The 26,526-nt window shown below is 45.2% G+C and overlaps 1 protein-coding gene across 3 annotated transcripts in view; it reads right to left on the bottom strand.

The window, feature by feature from the left end:
- The window catches only part of CYFIP2 (cytoplasmic FMR1 interacting protein 2), a 131,683-nt gene that overhangs the window by 12,353 nt on the left and 92,804 nt on the right, over nucleotides 1–26,526 (bottom strand). For all 3 annotated transcript variants that reach the window (XM_060296541.1, XM_060296543.1, XM_060296542.1), the window contains 4 exons: nucleotides 25,458–25,548; nucleotides 24,499–24,629; nucleotides 850–922; nucleotides 300–394 (listed from right to left, as the gene is read on the bottom strand). In XM_060296541.1, the coding sequence (XP_060152524.1) occupies nucleotides 300–394; nucleotides 850–922; nucleotides 24,499–24,629; nucleotides 25,458–25,548 (390 nt within the window). The remainder of the gene's footprint in view (nucleotides 1–299; nucleotides 395–849; nucleotides 923–24,498; nucleotides 24,630–25,457; nucleotides 25,549–26,526) is intronic.

The raw sequence follows: 26,526 nt of genomic DNA, 5'->3' as shown, positions 1-26,526 counted from the left end.
ACGGTTCTAATTCTGAGAGATAACTCAGCAGAATTCTTAATACCTAACGGGGAGTGACAGATACTTGTCTGACTTCCTTCTTTCTTGGCAGGATAGATGATACTGGGTGCAGGCCTGAGAGTCGACAAAACTCATTTGAGACCTGCCCTTGCCACTAACAGGCTGTGTGCTGTTAGACTTTCTGTTTCTCTCTCTGGGCCTCAGTTTCCCCATCTGTACAATGAGGAGTTTGGACCAAATGCTCTCTCTCCCTCTAAAGTTCCTTTTGGTTCTCCGAGTCCGTGATAGGAGGATTGTACCTGAGGGGTCCCCAGACGCTCTATCAGAGGGACCAGGTGAAGTGGCGCGTACTTGGCTTCCAGGCGTTTCATCCGGACCTCCAAACGCTCCCCCTCTGCAAAAGGAACAGTAGGCAGAAAATGAGATCCAGGTCACACCGGGGGAAATGGGGAAGGAAGAGCTCTCAGAGGACCTGGTGACGTATTTGTATTCCAGCACTTGGATGGAGCGTGTAGAACTGTTTTCCCTGGTTCTGGCAAGTGTGATCAGGACTCACTACAAGGAAAATGTTCTATTATCTGTGCCCAACAGTGGAATCATCTACCTCATGGGGTGGTGAGTTCCCCATCACTTGAAGGATTTAGACCAACCAAGCTAGACAGCAACTTACTAGGGATGTTCTAGAAGGACCAAGGCCTGGAGCATTATTTCCAATTCTGTGACTGCCCAATAGCTGTCCAAAGCTCTCACCTTCTCCATTTCTGACTGCACATCTGAGTTTATTGGGATTAAGTGAGCATGAGGTGCAAATTCAGACTGGCCATTCAGCTGCTGTCAGTGGTTTCTTACCTTTGATGTAGACTCTAGGCAAGATGTTTTGGAAGGGTGCAGCATGGAGCAAATCACAGACTTCCTCCTGAGACTGAAAACAGAGAAGGAGGGGAAGAAAGAGAAAACCAGTTTTATTTTAAACCAGAAAGAATTTTCATTACTAAAAGCTTGAACACTGGAGTCAGCCAGACCTCGGTTCAAATCCTAACACTTCTACTTAACTAGCTGTGGGATCTTAAGCACGTTGCTTAACCTCTCTGAGCCTATTCATTTATCTGCAAAATGAGGATGAGAACAGTACCTATTTTAATGGGTTACTGTGAGGATGAAGTGAGAGAACGTATAGCCTCATAGCACAGACCCTGGACATAATGAGTGTGCAGTACATTTTCATTACAATCTTATAAGGAATTTGTTGAAAGAATTCAAAGTGGCAGTGGGATCAAATAGAGATGATGGACCCAGACTATGTTCATCTGGCTGGCTGTGAGGCCTATGGGCTCAAAGCAGGTAGCTAGACCAATCCTCCAATCCAGTAATACAGGATGCCTCTGTGTGAAGGCCTGGGTCTGGTTGCTTTTCTCCACCCCAGACTCCAACTGGTGAGGGAAGAGGGACTAGGACCCAGACAGGCTTTGATGGGGACTCTTTATGCATAAAAGTAAAGGCTAAAAGCAAACGTGTACTACAAAGCCTGGAGGAGAAAGTTTGGGGGAGGACAGGCCTGGAAGATATGGTCAAATGGGCTTACTGTACCAGGACCAGCTCATGATCACTGGATTTCAGTGATGGGGAAGGGGACCTACACGAGCCACCCTCCACGGGTCTTGGTTTCTCTTCTTTAAACTGTGTGGGGATCTGGATTAGGTAAGATCCAGCCTTCATTCAACTCTGATATTCTTGGCTTCTAAAGAATCTTGAGAAAATCAGGATTGTGAGGGCCCTTAGCTGCCTTAACCAGGCATGGGTAGAACATGGCCATCCTGGAAATCTAGCAGGCCAGCTGCTCAAGAAAGAAACCCCTAAACTCCCTCAGTCTTTGAAGTGAGGATGACAGAAGGAGGACAACTGAACTCTCCAGAGAGACCTGCTTGATCTGACTGTCATTCTCAGTTTCTTAGCCAGAGGGGAAATTTCCTCACTTTCTTAATTAATCTGTTCCTCCCCAAACCAGTAAATTAAGTAACTTGGTCTTTACTGCTATGTCTAAGCTTAGATCCTCTGATTCATCATATAATCTGAAAACTTGCCTATTGATTATTCAGGCTACTCTTCATTCATTAACATGGTGAATTACATGGATTGATTTTTTTTTTAATTTTTTAAATTTATTTTTGGCTGCGTTGGGTCTTCATTGCTGCACGTGGGCTTGCTCTAGTTGCGGCGAGCAGGGGCTACTCTTCATTGTGGTGTGCAGGATTCTCATTGCCGTGGCTTCTCTTGTTGTGCAACACAGGCTCTAGGCACGCGGGCTTCAGTAGTTGTGGTGCACTGGCTCAGCAGTGTGGCACACAGGCTTAGTTGCTCCGCGGCATGTGGGATCTTCCCGGACCAGGGCTCGAACCTGTGTCCCCTGCATTGGCAGGTGGATTCTTAATCACTGCACCACCAGGGAAGTCCCTATATGGACTGATTTTTGAATGATGAACCAGCGTTGCATTCTTGGGGTAAACTTCACTTGGTTGTGATGCATTATCCTCCTTATGTATTGGTGGATTTTATTTGCTAATATTTTTGGGGGGATTTTTACTCTATATCCATTAGAGACACTGATTTGGAGTTTTCAAGTGTCGTCGGTGTTCGTATTAGGGGGTAATGCCGAACTCATAAGTTGGAAAGAGTTCTATTTTTTCTATTTTCTGGAATTGTTATTATTTCTTCCTTAAATTTTTGGTATTCTATTTTCTGGAATTTCTATATTCTGGAATTGTTATTATTTCTTCCTTAAATTTTTGGTAGAATTCACAAGTGAAACCAGCTGTATCTGGAGTTTTCTTTGTTGGAAGTCTTTTTTTTTTTTTTTTTAACTAGGTATACAATTTCTTTAGCACATATAGTACTGTTCAAGTTATCGATTTTTTTTTAAGTGAGTTTTGGGGTTTTCTGTGACTCAAAGACTTGATTCCTTTCATCTAAGTTTAATTTATGGGCTTAGGGTTGCTTGTAGTGTGCCTTTATTATCCTTGTGATGTCTGTGAGATCTATAGTGATATCCCTGTTTCATACCTGATACTGGTAATTTGTGTCTTCTCTTTTTTTTTCTTGGTCTGGCTAGAGGTTTATGAATTTTATCGATTTTTTTCCCCAAAGAATCAGCTTTTAGTTTCATTTATATTTCCCTATAGTGTTTCTGCTTTCAATGTTGCTGATTTCTGTTCTTATCTTTATTATGTCCATTCTTCTGATTGCTTTGGGTTTAATTTGCTTTTCTTTCTCCAGTTTCTTATGGTGGAAGCCTAGACTACTGATTGAACACCTTACTCTTTGTTAATATACCATAACATTTAGGCTATTCTTCGATACCTCTAGTAATCAAGAGCTCAGTACTTCTGGAGGCAGCCCAACCCATTTTTGAACAATTCTAATGGTTAGAAAGTTTTAAACCAAGGCAGCCTCCCAGTAGTTTCCATTCAAGATCCTTGTTCAGCTCTTTAGAGTATTACTGAATGTGTTTTTCTAGCCAGATTCTTCAGCTACCCTTCCATCTTTCTCCTCCTTTCAGGGCCGAGCACCTTACAGGAGCTTTCTACCTCTCTCTCCGTTTCCCAATCTTCACTTCCCTTCACAGCAAACAAAAATATCACGCCCAGCTATAACACGCCATGGCAATGGTTATGACAAAGATTACTGAAGGCTGCTCTGTCACCAAGTTCAATGGATACCTTTCAGTCCTCGTACTATGGCATCTCTAATGTATTAGGCACTGTCTTCCCTCAGTTACTATGACAATGAGTTCTGTGGTTTCCATTATTTTGATTTCTCCTTTTTAGATTCTTTTGCACGTTTGGCTTCTAACCACCCTTTAAATGTTGGTTTTCTCCAAGGTCCCTCTTTCTTTTTTTCTCCTCACTTCATTTTACCTACTTTGTCTCACCTACTCCCATGTCTACAAGCACTGCCTTTGATTCACCAGCTCTGTATTTCCAGCCAGGCTTCTCTTTCAAGCTCAAGACTTGGATATCTACCTCCTTACTGCATATTTCCACTGGATATTCCACAGCTCCACATTTCTAAAGCTGACCTTCTTCTCCCCTTCTTATCTGAGGTTCCTTTGCTCCCAGAATGGCACAATAATCTCCTCACCTGCCCAAGTCTAAAACCCGGGGTTCATTTTTCGTCTCTCTTCCTCACGTCCCATGACCAGTAAGTCCTCATGTCTTGGATTCTCTCCACATTTCTCCACGTTGACCACAACACTATGAGCTCCTTAAGGGTAGGGATGCCGCCTCTATTTTTACCTTTTATCCCCAGTGCCTAGGACATGATAGTCTCTCAATAATTATTTATTAATGAATGAATATTTGTTATTTCACGTTTCTTAGATGAATAAATGAATTTTTTTATCCACATGACTATCCTCCATATATGAGAATACTATTACATCCATTCATCCAACAAACATTTATTGAGTACCAGGCATTGTTCTAGACTTTGCAGATATGATGTTGAACGAGATCGCTGTACTCACGTAAATTACATTGTAGTTGAGAGAGATAAAAACAAGTAAAACACACCAGAAAATTTCAGATAGCGGTAAGACACAATAGGGTACCAGGCTAGAGTGACTGGGAGTGGGGAAGGGACTACTTCAGAGAGCGTGGTTAGGAGAAACCTTTTTGAGGGGGTAGATATTTAAGTAGAGAACAGAATAAAGAAGGAGCCAGCCATGCAGATAGGAGGTGAGTGCAATGGTGCTGAGGCAGAGAGTAAGCTGGAGTATAGTGACGCAGGTAGTCATAGTACAGTCTTAGTTCCTAACAGAAGGGAGGGACCAGATCATGCGAGGTCTCATAGTATGGTATGAAGTCTGGAATTTAAGTGCAGTGAGGAACTACACAAGTATTCCAAGAAGAGGATTGGTACACATAGCCCTACTGCCAAGTTTTCTTATCTTTCTTGTTTACTTTTCTTCCAAAATTTTCAGTTGCACCTAGAAATGTCTTCTTACTAGGAAAGTTGCCCCCTTGCATGAATATCAACTTTCTATTTTGTTAATAAAACTGACCTTAGAAGCCACCTTAGGGGATGGAGAAAGGGGAAGAAGGTTCTGGGCCCCCTACAACAAGACCAATGTTGTTGCTTTATTCATTTTACATGATGAGCTTCCACTTCAGATTTCCTTGGGGGAGACAGGAGTGTTCCATTTAGCCCCCCTCTGCACCCTGTGCCTCCCACTCGAGTTTGCAACCTGCAGGACCAGAGGTTCTTTGGGGGTGCTTCCTGTTGGCATGCTTCCTGTGTATTCTCTACCTTGTAATGCCATTTGTTACTGAAGGTGAAGAAAGAGAAGGATGTGGTTTCCTCATAGAGGTGGGAAAGCATTTGCCTGGAAGGTCCCCAAGGATGAGCTATGTGGCCATTTGCATGATGAGGTGTCTATATACCCTGCAACGCCTTTTGTGGAAGGTGCTTGTTTGGCATTCATGAGCTGAGGCCATGGCGGCTGATAAAAATGTGCAGTTCAGAGCACACAAAAGCCTGTGTCAGGGATCTGAACAGACTTCTCTGTGGGCACGCAGGCTAATGCACACCACCTTCTCATCCAACCTCTATCCTAAAGGATGGCATCTGGCCTTCCACTCTGCTAGGAACCCACCCAGCCCCTAGACTGTGAAGGCCACCTAGAGTGGGTTTCTTCCCCACTCCCTGCCAGCTCTTTCTGCTCCAGCCACAACAGCTTTCTGTTACTTGAATTCACCGTCTGCATATTCATCACTGAATTTCTGCCTTCTCTCTGGAATGCTCCCTAACCTATCTCTCCCACCCCGCCTCCTTTGCTTAGTAAATTCCCACTTTTTTAAAAAAATTAATTTATTTATTTTTGGCTGCATTGAGTCTTCGTTGCTGCACGTGGGCTTCTCTCTAGTTGCGGAGAGCGGGGGCTACTCTTTATTGTGGTGTGCGGTCTTCTCATTGCAGTGGCTTCTCTTGTTGCGGAGCATGGGCTTTAGGCGCACAGGCTTCAGTAATTGTGGCACGCGGGCTTCAGTAGTTGTGGCGCACGGGCTTAGTTGCTCCATGGCATGTGGGATCTTCCTGGACCAGGGCTTGAACCCATGTCCCCTGCATTAGCAGGCGGATTCTTAACCACTGCACCACCGAAGTCCTCCCACTCTTCTTTCAGATCTCAATTCAAGCATCATTCCTTCCAGGGAAACTTCCTGGACCACTGCAATACCTCCCTGTCCATGCGGTTCCTTTGTTATATGTCCTCAAAGAACCAAGCTCTTTTCCTTTCAGCATTTGAACTCAATTTGTATTATACATGCCCACATGTGACTATTTGATTAATATCTACCTCTCCCTACTGGAATGTAACCTTCAGGAAGGCAGGGACAATGATTATTTTTGACCATATTTTACTCACAAGAGTAAGCACAGTGCCTGGCAGATAGCAAATGCTCAATAAGTATGTGGAATAAAAGTTGAAAGTCTGTGGCACATAAGGGAATTTTGACTTAGGACAGAATCCTTCCTATTTTCGGTTTTCTTATGTAGGCATAGATGTTTCCCCTTATCAATAAAGGAAGTATTTTCTCTTCAATGTACTGATTACCCTGTATGAACACTATGTGAAGTATTTCTAGTAAATGCTCCATAAAGCTGGATTTTCAGGTGTCTTTTCATTTTCTATTCCTCTCCCTCTTCCTTCCTGTTTTTTCCTACTTGTATGTATTTACTACATTTTCTACATTAAATATATATTACTTCAAAAAATTAATCTGGGAAAAAAATCTGAAAGTAATTCTTCTTAACTTTAAAGTAAGGAGCTTTTGGGGTCTTGATGCTGGAATCAGAGGGAAGGAAACAAAATCCTTGGTCATGACACTTGGCCCAGCAAGGAACAATATTTGCATAGGATTAATAACATGAAAAATACTGTTGTCTTTTTTCTCTTTTTTTTTTAGGCTACACTTAAGGAACAAATCACAGATGCAGAACAAAATACAAATGTTACAAAAAATACAGCTGTGCCAGTATAAAGGTAAAAGGGTAGCTGACAGGAGGTCGGAGGTAAAAGTCTAGGAGTGGAAACTAGGACTGTTAATTTCGAGTCAAAATACTAAATAATGTTACTGAAAGAAGCAACAGAGGTGTAAGTAGATTATCTCTGATTACAAGGGAAAACAACAGAAGTAATAGAACGTAACATAATCAAATACTGAGAGGAAGAGAGGGAACAGATGTAAATGAGCTAAAAGTCTTATCTTTCCAACTAGGGAGAAAATAAGTATTGTTTAAAGTTGCTCATGAAGAAATAGAGGTTAGCCTCATATTACGAAGCGTTATGGAGATAACAACTAAAAGAACTAGAAACAGAAAGGATTAAAGCAGGTTGCCCTGGGGATTGAGATGCAGGCGGGGAGACGCCCAGCGGAGGCAAGAATGATCTTTTTCACCATAAGCTCATCTGTACTATTTGATTTATCGTGTGCAATTAAGAACAGTTTAAATGAAACAAAATGAAGAGGCTGGATTAAATGGTCAGTAAGGGTCCCTCCCCTAGACTCTGTGCCAGGTGCTTTGTACCCGTTGCCTGCTTCACAGCTCTGAGCACCCTGTGACATAGGTCTTACAATTCCCATCCTACCTGTGAGGACGCTGAGACTCTTGGAGAGATGGAGTGTCCCAACCAGGTCCACACAGTGATAAGGAAGCAGCAGGGCTGACACCGAGACCCAGGGCCACCTCACTTCCACACCCACTGCCTTCCCATAGTCACCTATGCAGCCAAAGCCTTGGGAAGCTTGAAATATACCCCCCGCCCCCATTATATATACACTTTATGAAAAACACATTCACTTATTAAAAATAGAGACAGGAGGAAATTACTTTAAAATCTCACTACATGTGAAACGTTTTAGCCTCACTCCTGTCTGATAGGATCACATCATTTGTTGCTTTATTTACTAGGCTTTTGGTCCTATCAACTAACATTCTTTAAACTGAAAAATTGTGACATACATATGCAGTTTGAAGAAGAAAGAAAAGAGTCTTGTGCCATCTTCTAGCTGAAAAACAGGCAATTACTGAAACCTCTGCTCCCCAAACTCCAGAGGTAATTTCTATCCTGAATTTGTGTAGACAATTTCTTCACAAGCAACTAATTTTTGAAGTTCTACTGGTGTGATTGCAAGGTAAATAACCAGACCGCTCATGTGGTCAACCTATCCCTATAAATTCCTTCTTCCTCAACCCTCCCAAACCACATCATTCTTGTCCATCCTGCAAAGCCCCATTCGAGATTCACCTTCTAGGACTCTTCCAAGACCCTTCAGTCTACAGTAGTTTTCTTTTAAAAAACTGATCAGAGCCCTTATTCATTCAGGTCCCTCACCAAGCTGGTTGAGCTCTCTAATCCAGCCCCAGCCCAGGGTGCTTCATCCCATGCAAACACTGATCAAGAGTCTTTTTGGAGGGACTAGCCATACTCAGGACCTGCATTTTACCTGCTATGAAAGGCCAATAAGAGGAATATAGAGAACGTGGGTATAATACTATGTAGAGACCAAACAAGGACGTCCCAAATTCTCAGCACTTTCATTCTGACTAGGATATAGCCGGAGCAGAAATTAAGCCATTCATTTATTCATTCAGCAAACAGTACGCATCTGTTATACCAAGTCTCTCTGCAAGGTGCTGGAGATACAGCAGTAAGTGAGGCAGACCTAATGCATGGTCCTTACCAAGATGAGGAGGAAAACAGGCAAAATGGGTAGTTCTAGTTAAGTGTTACAATTGGGGTACTACAGAAATATATAATAGGGGTAATCAATCCAGACTTCTGGGGAGAATGATAGGGAAGACTTTCTGGAGAAGGAAATGCTAAGCTGAGACCTGAACAAGGGCTAAGTGTTGGACAGGTGAGGGTGAACAGCACCTGTGAAAGCAGGAGGGACCACAGTGGGTGAGTGGGTGACAGCTGAATAAGACTGAAGCTTTCAGTGCTGAGGGAAGGTGGCATGAGGTGAGGAAGGAGGCGTGAACAGGAGGCAATAGCAGGATCGTGTAAGCCTTGCGCAGGTGTTTGGACGCTATCCTGATGGTTTTAATCAGGGAAGTGGCATGATCACACCTGCAGTTTCACCTTTTGGCTACAAGAGAGAAAGCACTGGGGGAGGGCAAAAGGGGTGTTGGAATAGGCCAAGCTAGAGTTCGCAGGGCCTGAAGCAGTGGCAAAGGAGACAGAGAGCTGGGAGCAGATATCAAAGACCCAACTACAGACTGGATATGACAGCAGAGGGAGGGAAAGGACACCCATGCTGAGCTGTTCACAGGGTCAGAAGACACAGTGAGTTTGCAGGCAGGAGGAAGCTGAGATCAGATCCTGGCAAGGTGAATTTCTGTGGACATTCAAGAGAAGATGTCTAAAAGGCAACGAGACATAAGGCCTAGGGCCCCCCAGGGTCCACAGAGTGGATCTGAACTTGGGAATCGTCAGCACGAGGATGGAAACTGACTCCAGGAAAAAGGAATACACAAGTGCAAGGGTAGATGTGAGTAGGTGCTTCTCCAGGTGACCAGACCTTTCCAGATATTTCAATTCCTCTGACTCTATGAGACCAAAAAAAGACAAGGTGCAAAGTGGTACCTGAGATGAAGGGGAGACTGATAAATTCTGGGCACGTCCATGTCTACCCATACACACCTGAACGGGGGTGGCAGGCCACCTTTCCAGCCAGGTGTGAGGCAGAATGCTACCCCTATGCACTTGATGCTCCCTCTTCCTTCCTTCCCTCAGCTCACCAAACATCCACTGAGTGCTTACTGTTTTCTGACTGGAGTGGGGCCTGGATGCTGCAGGAAACATGATGACAGATAAGACTGGAAAAACTAGATTTTAATGAAGTTTATAATACAGTAGGGGAAGAGGGTTAAAGATACCTGTGACTGGGAAATAAACGGAATCACTAGGTGCAAAAGAAGTCTGCAACCAAGGGCTCTAGAGACTTGTAGGAGGGAGAAATAGCACCAGGTGTCTTGCAGAGAACAGGCATTCGATAAAGTGTGTGCTGAACATGAGAACTGGGGGGAATGAGGTACTGATGGCCCTGAGATGGGCCTGGGAGGATGGGCAGGAAATGTGCAATCACAGACAGAGGGAAGATAAGATCGGAGATGAGATGGCTGGTGTGTAGAGAGCAGGAAATCATTTGCTCAGCGGGCGAGTAACAGAGGGGTGGGCTGACGGAGCTGCAGGCAGTCAGACCCCTCAGCTTTAGGCGACTTCCAGGGAAGGCGAGTCAAAGCATCCTTGCTGGGCTGTGGGAAGAGGAGGGAGGGGTCTCTGGTAACCTCATTTCACACAAAGGCTCTGGGAAGTAGGGACCTAGCCCCAGCATTTTGGGGCTGTAGAAACTAAGGCTCAGGGATTCAATCATTTCCCCAGAGGCTCACAGCTGTCAAGCACGGAGGTAAGACCTGAATCCAGGATTTCTGAGTCCAAAGATATATCCTTTCCAGGAGAGTACCTGGGAATCGACCTGAAATTGGGCTGAGGGAGCCTGATGTAACACACCCTGGCCTTCCTCTCTGCCTCTTGATGCCTTTTTGGTCTTATTCTGTGTCATCGTCCCTAGACTCAGCAAAACAATTTCTTTAAGTATGAGGCACTGCATATTCTTTTGGATATAGGCAGGGTATACGGTAATACTTATCTAATAAAGAAACGTGTGATAAGCTGTAGCTGAGACCTCTCAGAATTCTCTTGCTGATCTAGGTCTGGCTGACCTGCACTGGGGCTATAGGACAATCATCTTTTCTAAAACCAACCTTACCCTGTTCTTTCATCCTGCTCTGCTGAATGGACATAGGTCTTTCTTGAGAGGGACAAAAGCACGAGGACTTCCCTGTGCCTGTACCAAGTCTCAAGTTGGGAATGCTGATTTAAAAACTCTAAGTGACCAGTTAGAACCTGCTGGGTGGAAGATGTCCTCATCATCTGAGTTCCCCTTACTCGTCATGCAGCCCAGCGGACTGTGCCACCCAGAACACCTCTTCAGAACCACTGGACTGCACACCTCAAATGCTGGGTGTTGGGAGGGAGAGGCTGGGCCTGCCATACGGCCAATGCAACAGCAAAGGCCCCAGGGAACTATGTTCATTGCAAATCACTGGAATGTGAAATTAGCAAATTCATGGACTGGGAAAAACATGGAATTAAGTCTGAGTTTTAATTGGAACAAAGACCCCCAGTCTTCCTTCCATCTTACTGCCCTGAAACGGAAACAGCTGACTGGTTAATAATACCTCGTTAGCGTCCTATGTCTTGCCGTATTGCCTTGCTATATGGACTGTACATCTGACCAAGAGGAAGTGGGTACTTTAGTTGCCTCCCAGATACCAAAGTAGGACAAACTCCAGTGCTAGAACGTCAGGACAATGAAGCAGTCTCCAGGGGTCTCAGACCACTCTTTTTTTTTTGGGAGATAAGGATTTGTTTATTTTTTGGGGGGAGATAAGGATTTATTTTTTGGGGGGGGGAATCTCTAGCAGAGATGACAAAAAAGTATCACCCAAGGCTGCTGTGAATGGTTTATGCAGATAGTGTATTGTTCAAGGGTATCCCATCCTAGGGGGTGCCAAACATATCGTAGACATCAGAGATCGATTGTTTATAATGATTTTCCAGCAGATGTATTTTGTTCCATAAAAACATCAATATATTATGAAAATAATCAAAAGAAGGAGGTAGAAGATCTTGAGAAAGGATGATTTGCCTGAAGGCAACATATGTGCTAATGATGGCCCCGGGGTCATCTCACGTACCAACCATGACCAAGAGGCAGTGGCTGCTTCTGGAGAGGATTCTGACATCATACTTGGGCTCAGCAGGATGGATTATTAATATCTGCTTTGGGTATAATAGGGGCAATGGCACTCAAGCTACAAATTTGTTATCCCTGACTTCTAAGGTCCATCAACAACAACAACATTTTAATCACTTTACATGTGTTATTTGACTTGACATTTGTCATTTTCTTCTGGAAATGCACCCAATACTTAATTCACCCTCTAGGAAAAGACTATTCTTTGAAAAACTATTAATTTAGTGGACACAGCTTTTTTTCCCAGATATACTGAGATCACTGACATATAATATTGCCTAAGTTTAAGGTGTATGACGTGATGATTGATGCCCGTACATACTGCTAAATGACTGCCGCGATAGGTTAGTTGATACATTCTTCACCTCACATAGCTGCCATCTTTGTTCTTATTGTTGCGGTGAGAACATTGAAGATTTACTCTCTTAGCATCTTTCAAGTATATAATACAGTGCTGTTAAGTACAGTCACTGTGCAATGTGTTAGCTATATTTTTAAAACTGTCACTCTAGCCCCTTTCTTTCTGGCTATTTTTGAAAAAATAGAAGATGCAAATACATTTTTGTTTATAAAAGGAAAAATGTATAACCCCATCATCCAGGGGTCATCACTGATAACCTTTTGGGGTTTATCCTACCAGGTTTTTCCATGCATAAAACATTTAAGCATATATTTTAAATAAGAATGGAATATAAAATATTCTTCTTCTGTAATCTATTTCTATCACTTAGTGTATACTATCAACATCTCACCAAGCACAGTACAGAGTTTCTACTTCAGTGTTTTCCTTTGGTTTGTTTTTGTTTTTGCCTGGAGGTCTTTTAGTTCCCCCACACCTTTTCCTGAGTGATCTTCCTACTCCTCAAAACTATTTGACGGACTTCCCTGGTGGCGCAGTGGTTAAGAATCCGCCTGCTAGTGCAGGGGACATGGGTTCCAGCCCTGGTCCGGGAGGATCCCACGTGCCGCGGAGCAACTAAGCCCTTGCACCACAACTACTGAGCCTGCGCTCTAGAGTCCGTGAGCCACAACTACTGAGCCCGTGAGCCATAACTACTGAAGCCCGCGCGCCTAGAGCCCGTGCTCCGCAATGAGAAGCCACTGCAATGAGAAGACTGTGCACCACAACGGAGAGTAGCTTCCCACTTGCCACAACTAGAGAAAGCCCGCACGCAGCAATGAAGACCCAATGCAGCCAAATATAAATAAATAAAATAAATAAAAATTAAAAAAAACACAATTATTTGATAAATGAATACCCACCAATGAACTGGCTTGCACAGCATTATCTTTCTCCCAAACAGTCTCAGCAGACTTTGTATTTTAGCGGGGCTTCTAAAGATCAGATAATATTTCAAATCGACAAATTAAGTCTCTAATAGGAGAATTTCATGTACTGTGATAGAAAGCAGAAGAGATGCTTTTGTTTTGGGGGTGCTCTTGGTGCCCCTTGAATTATAATGCCAAGGGGGTAAATGTGAGCAAGCACTAGGGTAGAAGCCAAGGATAGTAAGATTCAGCCTTGGTCCTGGTGCAGATCTTCAGGGTACCGTGGATTCCTGATCTCTAGCCTGACCTTCAAAGTCGGCCGTGTGCTTGATGTGGTTGGAGCGTGCAGCCAGGGAGAGAGTGCTAATAGAAGATGAAGTCGGAGGAGAAGGTACAGCGGAATAATCTGGGCCTCACAGGCCAAAGCTGGGAGTTAGAATTTTAAGTACAATGACAGCAGAAATTAACAAAAGATTATACATCAACTATACTTGAATGAAATAAATTAAAAGAAAAGATTTTTAAGTACAGTGAGAGGCCACCTGTCAGTTTTAAGCTGGAGAGTTGCATGATCTGATTCACAATGGTACGAAGATCTTTTTTGCTGCTACATGGGCAAATCAGCTGTCTTTTATCCCCTAATGCTTTACCTACTAGTAAATTCCACCCAGAGCAAGAATGGAAAGGCAGTGACCCTCAGAGAAGCTCGATGGAAACATGTCTCTTAAGTTGAGCACAGGGAGAAGGCATTACTGTTTTCTTTTCTCTCAAAGACCTAGAAGCAGAGGGAAAGTCTCCCTACCACGGGCCCCTGGGAGGAGGGCAGCCGACAGTGGTGTCCTGCGTGCTCTCCCAGCAGTGCTCAGAAACCCGAGTGGCCTCCTTCTAATTTGGGCTGGCCAGCTTCCCCAGCTTTGGCTTTCTGTGATCTTGAACTGCTATTTCCTGCTCACAAATAAAACAGATGGGCAGCATGAGAGTCGTGGCTGAGTTCAGCACTAGCAGATGCCTCTATAAATTACAAAAATGAGGTCAGGGCTTCCCTGGTGGTGCACTGGTTGAGAGTCCACCTGCTGATGCAGGGGACACGGGTTCGTGCCCCGGTCCGGGAAGATCCCACATGCCGCGGAGTGGCTGGGCCCGTGAGCCATGGCCGCTGAGCCTGCGTGTCTGGAGCCTGTGCTCCGCAACGGGAGAGGCCACAATAGTGAGAGGCCCGCGTACCGCAAAAAAAAAAAAAAAAAAAAAATGAGGTCAGAAGTAGCTCTGGGGCATATGTTACCAAGAGTAAATCCCACCAACTAGCGCAAGTAGCTGAAAACAAACAAAAGCCCTCATAACTTTTCTTCCTCTTTATACATCATGTGACCCCTTTTCATCTTAACTTTCCAGATTCCATGATTCAGTTTCCTTCACACACCCCTCAAGTTTGTGTTATGAAAAATGTTAGACGTACAAAATATTTGAAAGAACAATACTCTCGATGTAGAGTCCCAATGAACATTTTGCCATATCTGCTTTGACTCTCTGATTTACTGAATCATCTGAAAGTAAGCTGAAGCCATTGTATCACTCAGCCTTAAACACTTCAGCATGCAATTCCTGAAAACAAGGACATCCTCCTACGTAACCTCAATATTATGATCACCTATATTAAAAAGTTCTTGATATCATATAACATACTAACATTTCCTGGTTGCTCTTAAGCTGTTTCTTTTATAGCCTTTTTTGGGGGATCTAGGATCCAACCACGATGAGTTTTCTAAAGTGTGAAGACGAAGCAATTTCTCTACCAAAAAAGTATTCCAGTGATTCCCTCCTTTGGGAACCGCTGTGTGTGTTCCTGCTTCAGTACAGGGTCCTCCCTGGGAGAAGCTAATGAGTGACAATTGCTACACTTACCAAGTGCCATTTACTATTACTATGGCTTAGGACAATCCCTAACATATTACAATTCTGAGAGTACTAGTTGTTAGAGGATTAGTAAGAGCTAAAATTGCTCTCTGTCAACAGAGCAGGTAAAAATGAAGAGATTTTTGAAGTCAGGATGCAAAAATACTGTATTGTAAGGAACCCACGTAAAAATTCAAGGGATGAGGATTTTATGTTTGTATTGCTTTCAGTCTTAACATTTTCCTTTTCTATCTTACTTAATTTAAAACTGATGAACTATTAGGGATTTCCATGAAATACCACAAAACTTCATGTTCCCAACTCACTCACTCTAGGGGGCTAACTGGGCATTTGACTTCTCTTGGTTAACAGATAGATTCAGGATACATATTTAAAAAAACAGGGTCGGTGTGATCCTACGCGTGTCAGATTCCTGTAGAACAGCATTAGACCCTACCTTTAGGCTCTGTTTCTGGGTGAATGACTACATACCAGTTTTAGCTGATTTCCTAAGGGGAATCATCAAACCATTCTCAAAAACAGTATTTTCTTAAATAACATTCTGAGTCTTGAGGCAACAAAGACAATAACACTAACACTTCTTTTTTTTTTCTTGTCTTTGTCGAGTGAGCGTGGAGAAATGAGCTGGAAAACTAGAGGTGGGGCACCCCACAGGAATCCCCACCCTGGCTTTCCTGCAGGAAGGGGGTGGCGGGGGACAGGGCCTGACCAGAGAGCCCAGCGGTCTAAACATTCCCTTATATGGACGCACATAGATGTCAGTGTCAGTGTTTCCTGCGTACTGATGTTAAGCCCCAAGGATACAGGGCGTGTGGAACAGCCATGAAATGAGGCTTCCCACATCCACCACGACCCTCCTTTGCACAGAGGGTACGAGCTGCAGCTTCCAGCCCCTCAGTGGGGACTCCAGGTGCAGTGGAAAGTTCACCCGAGGCATGCTGCATGTGGTCCTGCTCCGTGGGTCCCTCACTTCCAGGAGCTCTCTGTAGCCCTGGCTCAATAAATCAGTACTTTAATTTCGTGTGTGTGTGTGTGTGTGTGTGTGTGTGTGTGTGTGTGTGTGTGTGTGTGTGTGTGTGTGTGTGTGTGTGTGTGTGTGTGTGTGTGTGTGTATGTGTGTGTGTGTGTGTGTGTGTGTGTGTGTGTCTTTCCCCACCGATCTGTGCCTCACTTGAATAACGCTATATATTACTTACTATGTCTCACCTCCACCCCCCGAATTGTCAAGGGGAAAATGAATTATTATTCTGGATCAGAATCATGTCTGGTCAACTAGGAAAGATCTACAGCCAAGAAACTGACCTCGAAAGTAGCTTTTCCTTCCCTCAAATGCATGTCTATGTCAACCAAGGTGGGCATTTTCCAAAGGGTGGGAAATGCGGGTACAATGCAATGGAATTTCAGAATAGTGAGTCACAGCGAGAACGTTTTTTCCTTTTCAGTTTCCTATTAATCTTTCTCACAAGTTTAATGAGAAAGTCTCCACTTGGAACCAGCATGTCTTACTACTTCTGTAACATTTGCTGATCTCTGTTTTTAATAGACAGAGAGAGAGTGCAGGCCTCAAGCTCAGGGCCTAGGCACACAGCAACTGGAATTATATCATCGTGTTTTGTTTTCATGGAATTTATTATTCTGGTTGCTTTCTAATGACAGCAAGAGAATATTGTGTTTTAAATGGAAGTGATATGAAGTTTCCTCTTAAAATAAGTTTAAGGTAAAAAGTTACTTTAAATACAAATAGGACCAGTGGTCTGCAGATATGGCAAGAACTGTGACGACAACACGTCAACGACGAAGCTTTGGCAATACTAGTTAAGAAGACGCCTTCTAGAACAGGGGTTCTCCACCCTGGCTGCACATTACAGTCAAGTGTGGAGCTTTTAGGCATTTCAGCCAGGGCCCCACTGGCGAAAATTTTGTTTTCCTTGGAGTAGGATGGGGCTCAGACATCAGGATATTTTAGGAGTTTGAGTGATTTTAACGAGACCATTACACTACCTCCTGGGTGTTTGAAGATCTGTAACACTTAGTAGAGCAAACTGTACCAAACGACCCCCGAACTCTCAGCTTCTAGGCATTCTGTCCACTGGGGTCTCATCATAGAAAAGTCATCAATACAGAAGTGAGTAACCAAGGCCCTGATTTTGTGGCAACTACCGGCAAGGTTAATGACATCAGCATAGCATATTCCAAGGACAGAGGTGGCTTTGGACAAAGGTGACTGACCGCCTCTGTTGCCCATTGAATGGCGGTATCTTGAAGATTTTAGAGGACCAACAGGCATGTCTCTACTCATCATCTAGGACAGAGATGACGTGTTCCTGCCCCCATTCATTGAGACTATAATTCATGAGCTCTGTATTTGGGGCTGAGGATGCAAAAGGGACCCTCACCTGGGAAATCTTTCCTATCACCCCCACCCCTCCTCTGTGTTCCACAGATCAGTGCTTGTTTGATGCCACTTTTCACTCAGTTGTTCTGAAATAGGCTGGTCACTCTCCAAACGTTTTTGACCACACACTTTCATAAGTAAAATTTGAGCAAACACCTCAACTAGCACGTATTTATTTGATCAACTCTAGACAGCTGTCACTGTTGAGCGCTGTGTTAATAAACAGGAGGGCTGAATTTATTTCCTGTTTTTTTAGTAAGTCAATGGTTAAAGGCCCTGAGATCATCCTGCCCACCCCCCAGAGGGCTAGCCCTCCATATTGAAAGGCAGAGGGTGTAGACGGTGAACAGTGCCGTCCGGGAAGTGATGGTGTCCAGTGATCGGTGAGCCCCGGAGTCCCACACACTGCCTGGCCTGTTGGGGGGTCTCAGTCATGTCTGAAGAACCAAAGACTCTTACTGACAGACCATTTTTGCCAGGAATCTGATGAACCTAACAGGTGTGTTTCCCAGATTATGACAGGTCTGAAAGGATGTAAATATATTTAAAAACTGTAAAGCCACGGAAAGGAAAGGTATTACTGGGAGTCAAGATGCCTCCTTCCCACAAATCCTGGCTCGTCTCCAGTTGAGAAAAACACTGTGTTCTGGGTTTGGGCTGGAGGAACCACTCATACAGTCAGGCGGAGGGGAGCCACTTGATGGTGCCTGGGTATGGGGACAGAATTCGTGTTCTGCGTAACTGGGGGCATCTTTTCTCAGGGTGAGGAGCAAAATAACCCTGGATCAAGTATAGGTGGAATACGGAGTGACAGTCTGAGGTGGGTGGTAGAGGGTGGGCTTTTGCTTTAACTTCCCATGCATCAGGGAGCGTGAACATTTGTTCAGCGTGGGAGTATTTCCTCTTAAGGGAAAAAAAAAAAAAGCAATAAAGGCTTACTGCACTAAATTCAAACAATAATTGAGAGTGCAGAGTAAAAGTAGAAGATTCCTAACCCCTGTCTGTCCCTGTCTCCCTCAGACCCCACAGAGGTAATCATTCTTCTCAGCTTGGTGAATGTTACTTTTCCAACTAAACAAAGTAAAACACACACACACACATATGTATGTATACGTGGAAAATTAATATGTTGGAACGTAAACACACTGGAATGTGAACAGTGGTTATCTTGGTGCAGCACTGTGCTTTTTGTTTTCTTCTTTCTGCACCTCTCTGTCTTCTAGCGAAGAATTTATTCCAGTGATGCAATAAGAAAAGCAAAATGAAAGAAAAGGGACTATAAAGTGGAAGCAGGAGATAGAGGGGTCAGACATGGAGCTGGAACTAAAACAAAAATAGAAACAAAAGCCAACAGAGCAATCTGCAAAGCTCAGGAGAGCAGCTCTCTGGCCCTGAGTACGTGAACCGTGAGGATCTTGGGCTCTTGTCTCAACTCCTGTACTAGCTGAGTAGCTGTAGCTCTGAGAAGGTTATCTCCCTCGGCGGGACTCAGTTTCCTATCTGCTAAATGTGGAACTGGGATTGCACCAGATCAGTGGTACTCAACGGGGGAGGTTTTTATTAGGCAATATCTGGAGACATTTTTGGCTATCATAACTGGGGAGGTACTACTGGTATCTATGGGGCAGAGCCCAGAGATGCTGCTCAGCACCTTGCCACGCACACGACATGCCCCCCCCGCCCCCCCCCCCACTACGGAGCATCTGGCCCCAAATGTCAGTGGTGGTGATGTAGAGACACCTGCCCTGGATGGCCTCCGATAGCTCTCCCAAATCTGACCAGCATTCAGTTCTGTGAGTTTGGGCCTGAACTGTCCTCACGTCCTGTAAAGATAAGTAATTCTCTCATGACCGACCACTATAACCATGGCTCACTCTGCTGTACGGAGGAGAAAATAAATAAACAACAGGCCCAAAGGCAGGGAACACTCTCAAGCCCTGCGTGGGAGGCTCTGCAGACTGAAGGGCTGTCTCCACAGGGACTCAGGCCCTCCCTCGCTCCCATGAAAGAACAGGGCCCTCTCCTGGTGTGAGTTGGCATAACAAACAATGGGCTGATGGCTCGAAAACCACACAAAATTTGAACAAAAACCTGGTGATTGTGGAATAGTTCCCTTATGATTTCTCAGGGTAAAAGATACTAGAGGAAATTCTAGTCATTAGGAACAGAATTTCCTTTAAAAACACAACAGCCTTATAAATAGATACCTAACAAATATGGTCCATTTCAGATTCGATTCAACAAGTATCTATTAAAAGCCTGCCATGACCAGCCCTTTGTGGACACTTGATAAATGACAGACACAGCACTACCACTGTGCACAGTGGGGAGAAAGAGGGCTTTTCAATCAGACGTGTGGAGACAACTTGGAAAGTAATGAAACTGAATTTCTACCTCTCACTCAACACAAACATCAATTCCAGGTGAATAATAGACTTAAAGGTCTGTTACGCCTGGAAAGGCTGAACTCTAAAACTCTGAGAAGATAACACATCTTCATGACTTAAGAGTAGGGGACACTTGTTTGAACAAGTCACAAGAGCATCAATCATACAGGAAAAAGAAAAGGTAAATACAATAAACCTGAAGAACTTCTGCTCATCAGAAGACATGCCACAGAAATATATTTGTAATACATGTATCTATAATATATAAATCATGTCTACCAATCAATAAGGAAAAGATAACTCAGTAACAAATAGGCAAAAATACTGAACAACATTTCACAAGAGAGGCTGTCCAAAGGGGAATGCCACATGGAAAGAGGCTCAGCATTATTAGCCATCAGGGAAATCAAAACCAGAGTGAGATATCGCAACATATCCACCAGAACGGCTATGACTGAAAAGACACACAAATCCAACCGGTCATGAGCGTGTGAAGAAAAAACACTCTCATGCATTGCTGAACGGGAGTATGTACTGGTACAACCGCCTCGTATAGCTGTTTGGTGGTATCCACTGAAGCTAAACATATGTCTACACATTGATCCAACCATTCCACTACTAGGTATTGACCCAATAAAAATGAGAGCATACATCCACCAAAAGAAATGTGTAAGAACATTCATAGTATCTTTATTCATAATGGTATCAAGCTGTAAACAATCCAGACATACATCCACAGTAAGATGGATGATTCAACTAGTCTATGTAGTGGGAATACTCCATACGCAGTTGACCCTTGAACACATGGGTTTGAACTGTGTGGGTCCACTTATTCATGGATATTTTTCAGTAGTAAATGCTGCGGTACTACAAGACCCGTGGCTGGTTGAATCTGCAGATTGGAACCATGGATATGGAACGGCAGATATGGAGGGCCGACTGTAAAGTTACACACAGATTTTCAGCTATGCAGAGGGTAGGTACCTCTAACCCCCATGTTGTTCAAGGGTCAACTGTATTACTGTACGCTTGTTAGACCATCATTAAAAACACCAAGCAAACAAACAACCCATCCCATAGGGATATACATGTTTTTCTGTACTGCTATTGCACCCTGAATTTTTTATAAACACCGAACTTAAAGAAGAAAATATATCTTTGTCCAATCAATCTTTTCAATTTATATTCTCTCCATCCACAAATCAATGATATATTAATAATCTGTTAAAAAAAAGGCAAGCCACAGAGTAAGAGAAGGTATTTGTAGCATATATACTGATATGGAACCCACAACAGGACAGAACCCTGCAATCATTAGAAAAAGACAACACGAGTGGGCAAAAGGCTTCTTACTTTGTACTTTTCAGAGTCCTTCCAGTTTTTCTGAAACTATGATATACTACTCATATTTTTTAAATTAATTTTTAGTTCAATGATAATCAATCATGAATTTATTTCCCTTGTAAAAAATTCGACATTCCAGATAAGGCAAAAGTTCCTGTTGACCTCTAATCCTAGCTCCCTCCCTGATACCTAGAGAAAAATGACTGAATTATTTGGGATGATTTTCCTAGATTTTTTTTCCAATGCAGGGTTATTTTGTGAGCTTTATTTTGTTTATTTTACTTTATGGCATCATAATGTGCGCCTTGTGTTGGAACTCACTTTTTTTCCACTCGGTATTATGTCTTTCACCATTTTCTATGTTGTATGTGCAAAGCCACTTTCATTGACTGTTACACAGTCCTCCAGAGCACAGATGTTCCAGTTTAAATCGCCCTTCCTCTACAGACATATATTAAGAGTATCTCCTTCCTCCCTCCCTCCCCTCTTCCTATCGTTTTTTATTAGTCCTCCTATTTAATGAGATCAATATGTCATTTGAATATTTAATTCCAGCTTCATAAATTAAAAAGCTCCTGCCTCATTCTAATCTTGGAAAGCACTGTCTTAGCTTGGGGATTTCCCCAGATGTCTAAGTAGAAAGCAGAGCGCACAGCTTTGGGGAGCCCTGATTCTCTCTTTGTCCCCTCCCCACCCCCATCCCCCCAAGGACTGGGATCAGTACCAGAAACCTTCGCTTTTGTTCTTTCACCTCTGCTGCTGATGTGCTGTGTGACCTCAGGCAAGTTGCGCCCTCTCTGGTTCTCCACTTCCTCACTTATGCATAGAGGGGGTTGGGACACATATACTGTTGGAGTCTCTCTCAGCTCTGAAGGTCTTTGATGTGAGTGTCCTGTTGTCCTCCGCGGTATATGCAACTGACCACCTAGGCAGGGATCCCTGAGACAGAATTTTCCTTTCCTTATAGCCTCATCCACAGTCTGCCTCTTGGGGTCTATACAGGGGAAGCTAACTGATGCTCCGCATGAAAGGCGGCGCTGACGAGAGACACTAGGAAGTGAGGCCTCAGGGACCCGCCCTCCCCCACCTCCACGTCTCTTGGTGCTCCTCTTCCTGTGGCCTTGAGCGTTTTCGCCTATGTATCCTTTTTTTTTTTTTTTTTTTTTGCGGTACGCGGGCCTCTCACTGTTGTGGCTTCTCCCGTTGCGGAGCACAGGCTCCGGACGCACAGGCTCAGCGGCCATGGCTCACGGGCCCAGCCACTCCACGGCATGTGGGATCTTCCCGGACCGGGGCACGAACCCGTGTCCCCTGCATCGGCAGGCGGACTCTCAACCACTGTGCCACCAGGGAAGCCCTCGCCTATGTATCTTATCCCTGTGACTTCTGACTGGCTACGTACCATAGCAACCAGGCCCACTGAACCATGTTAAAAACCAGTTAGCGGGAAGAGGAACACTTAGCTGTCTCGAGAGTCCATCTAAAGGGGCACAGAGAGGCTATTACTCCCCACAGAAGAAAAGCAAATCAGGCTGTGTTTCAGAGACTGTCAGGTGGGAAGGGTCTGAGAGAGCAGCTGGTCCACATCCCTGGCTGCAGAGCTCACTCGGTTCGAGGCAGGAATCCTCTTGGAGTCTTATTCTAAGATCTTGCTCTTACTGCTTCCTTCCCACCTCTCTCTACCTTTGTTCCACCTCCTTCCGAATTCCTTCCTTCTCCTGCCCTTTCTCCCTGTGCCTCCTGCCTCCAAGACGACCCCTGGACAGAACAGCTACAAATAGCCTTGCCCTTCGCTCACCTTCCAGCTGCTTCTTCTCCCAACAGCCAAAGGGCCTTTAAGAAAGTAAATCAGACCCCCCCACTCTCCATCTCACAGCATCCTAAGGTTTCCCGCGGGGCCCACGCGGCCCAGGACTGAGGCCATCCACCTCTCTCACCTCAGCCCCCACCTGGGCGCCATTACCTCTTCACTCCAGCTCACTCCAGGGTTCTCTCCATTTCTGAAAGACCTCAAGCTCCATCCTCTCCAAAAACAACACAGCCTTCCTGGCACCTGTGACTCTCTGTCCTGTTTCTCTGTTTATTCTTTCACAGCACGTACCATCTGCATTCACATCTCTGGTTGTTTACTGCTTCAGTCGCCTCCCTCTCCAGAATAAAAATGGTAATAATTTGTCTCTCTCATTCATGGCCATTTACGCACCACTTAGCACTGCACCTGGCAACGAGCAGGCTCTCAATACCCTTCTGCTGAATGTGTGTGCGGACAGAGGAAGGCAGGAATGGATGCTGAAAGATGCTCCTGCTGCGTCCTGAGGATCAAGCAACACCCCTCTGCATTACCTTCCACTGCGCCGGCTGTACCAGTCACCCCGCGCCTGGAGGGCTGGGCCCACCTGTGGACGCCTCACGGGACCAGAGCCAAGTGGAGAGCGCTGGGAGTGTGTGGAGAACGCAGCCTCTGTGAATAAGCCATGAGGGCTGGCTCGGTGGAAGAGAGTGCGCTGGTTCCGTGTGGTCCCGAGAGGTGGAAGCACAGGGACTCGTGCTTTTTGCCCATTACGCTAACTCCGACCAATTATTTGCTTCTTACTGTACTCACTTTATATGCCTTATCTCCTTTCAGCCTTTAAACTGCGCTGCAGGGTAGAATCACTGTCTTCCACCACAACAAAAGGAGACAACACTACATGCCCTTCCCTTAGCCTGAAACAGCTGTCTCTAGTTCTCCACCAGGCCAATTCCTGGTCATTTTCCAGGTCATCTCCTCAGAGAAGTCCTCCCTCACCCTCAAGACCACACCAGGTTTTAGGTTCCCAGCGGACCGGACCTGGCACTCATCCCTCGCAGCACTTGCTGTGACAGTAAACACATTGTTTCTGTGTAAACACTTGTTCGGTGCAGGTCTGCCCTCCACCATCCAGGACACGAGGTGGGGCCAGCTACCGCTGCATCCCCCAGTGCAGTGCCCAGACTGTGGCAGCCAGGAGTTAACCATGTGTCTAGGGAGTGAATGGAAAACCCAGGCTCCGAAGGACTGCTGAGGCCCTGCCGCTAGCGGAGGGGGTCTGGGATGGAACCCAGGCCTGTCTGACTCCAGGGCCTGCTTCCCCTCAGTGTCCGAATGGTCGGAGTGGTCTGAATGGAATGGAGAGGAGCGTGTGCCCGCCCTGGAAGAGCACAGAACTAAGCTGCAGGGCTCCTGGGCGGGGTGGCTAGAGGGGCCTCGGGCATCTGTTGAGGCGGCGGGGGGGGGGGGGGGTCCCTTCCATCCTTAAGACATGCCAGTCCCTCGGGGTTCAGGACTCACCAGAGCTTGCTCGATAAGCAGGCAGAACAGGATGGCGTTTCCCACCTCCCTCAGACTCTGGAACACGTCGGTTTTGAGCTCTGCGTACTCGATGATGTCCTTCAGCTGGTGGTGGAAGAACTCCAGGATCCCTGGGAGATGCAGGGGGATGGTCAGCTGGAGGTTCGTGCTAATCACTATCTGCAGGATCTCACGTAATACTCATAACAATACCACGGACTAGGCACAGTTACCCCATTTTCAAATGCGGCTCAGAGAGGGTAAGTGGCGCGTCCACACTCACACAGCTAAGTGGCGCAGCTAGGAACGAAAACTAGAGCTTTCGGCCCCAGCCCTTTCCTACTCTGATTCACACTGACCCAGGGCCGGACATCTTGGTATTCAGAAAAAACCCCTGGGGCCAAACTCATAGTCTCCACCTTTCCCCACCCCTCAGGCCCTAAATTCAGTCCACATGCTTTCACTATTAGGAAAGGAAAGACTTATTTCTCTGCGCAGAGGTGGAGTGGCAAAAACTCCTATTTCCTGACTTACCTTAGAAATGTCACTTTATGCCACACCTGGGGCACCGGCCTCTTTCAAATAGACACATATGGAGGAAGGAATGTAGACGTGCTGAGCTAAGGAAGGCCTTTACAGCTATACCTCGCTATTCATGATTTAACTGTTCTCTCATTTGTGGACCTCTTCCAGCTTCCGGGCAGTGCTGTGAAGCAGGCCCAGTGGGCATCATTTACTTTCACTGATGGAAGATGATACTGTTACTCAGGGGGATTAAAAATGGTCCAAGGTGATTCAGTGGCAGAGGTAGGGTGCAAACCCAGTGCTCTGACAGCTTGCTGCCATGTTAGAGAAGCAAATACTTCAAGGTAGATGGCCAGACTCTCCTTCCACAGTGGGATGGGTCTGGACTATTTTCCTATCACCGCACCCGGCCCCTGGTTCCCCTGGTCACCAACCTGGGGAGCCGTACTCATGCCGGGGCAGGCGGCATATCTTGGGCATGACCTCGATCAGTGTTTTCACATATTGGAGAATGGTCCCTTGGAGCTGACAAAAGAAGAGGACAAGATGAGTGAAATAATCCACCGCTGCTGCATACGTGTATCTTGGGGCTGAACGCTGGGCTACTGGGGCATATGGAGGTTCTGTTGAGACCCGCGGGTAAGTGCTATGGACTGAATATTTGTATTCCCCCCAAATTCATATGTTGAAACCCTAATCCCCAGTGTGATGGTATTTGGAGATGGGGCCTTTGGGAAGTAATTAGGTCATGAGGGTGGAGTCCCCATGATGGGATTAATGCCCTTATAAGAAGAGAGGGGAGAGAGAGACATCTCTCTCCCTCTGCCATGTGAGGACACAGGAGAAGGCAGCTGGCTGTGAAGTAGGAGGACGGTCCTCACATGTTGCCACTGTGATCTTGGACTTCCAGCCTCCAGAACTGTGGACAATAAACATTTGTGGATGAAGCCAAATGGTATATTTGTCACAGCAGCCCGAGCTGCCTAAGACAGCAGGGCACTGCTCCCTGAGAGGAGAGGCAGGCTCTCTCCCAAAGGTGGGGGGCAGCCTCCTTGCCCTTTGTAAGGAAACATGGGCCTTTGTAAGACAGAAAAGGGAATGCTCTCAGTGTTACCTTGGGCTTATAGACTTCAAGGAGGGCAATTTCTAGGCATGGGGTCCCTTCTGGGGTTGGAGTACTTACATGAGATCCAAACTAAGATCTAAAATGAAATGGGGCCAGGGAGCTATGAAGACTGAGACAATATCTAATTTAAGCATGGAAAATTCATGGCACATTCATCCCTCCTGTGTCCCAGGCAGACATCGTTAATCAATTACCATATCTTCCTTCTTAAATTTAGCTTCACAACCTGGAACAACTCCTGGTTATACACAGCTGCTACCAGAGGACTGGAGTTAAGAGGTGAATCCTGTTTGCTATTCCTGACATGGATATGCATTAATCTGTTTCTCTTTTGTCATCTCAAAATTTTAAGAAAATTTGTTGAAATGTTTCAGCCT

Source organism: Globicephala melas, chromosome 3, assembly GCF_963455315.2.
Source record: "Globicephala melas chromosome 3, mGloMel1.2, whole genome shotgun sequence".
In the NCBI taxonomy this organism is placed as follows: domain Eukaryota; kingdom Metazoa; phylum Chordata; class Mammalia; order Artiodactyla; family Delphinidae; genus Globicephala; species Globicephala melas.
The sequence above is the reverse complement of the archived record's forward strand: the minus strand, read 5'-3'. Positions and strand labels throughout refer to the sequence as shown.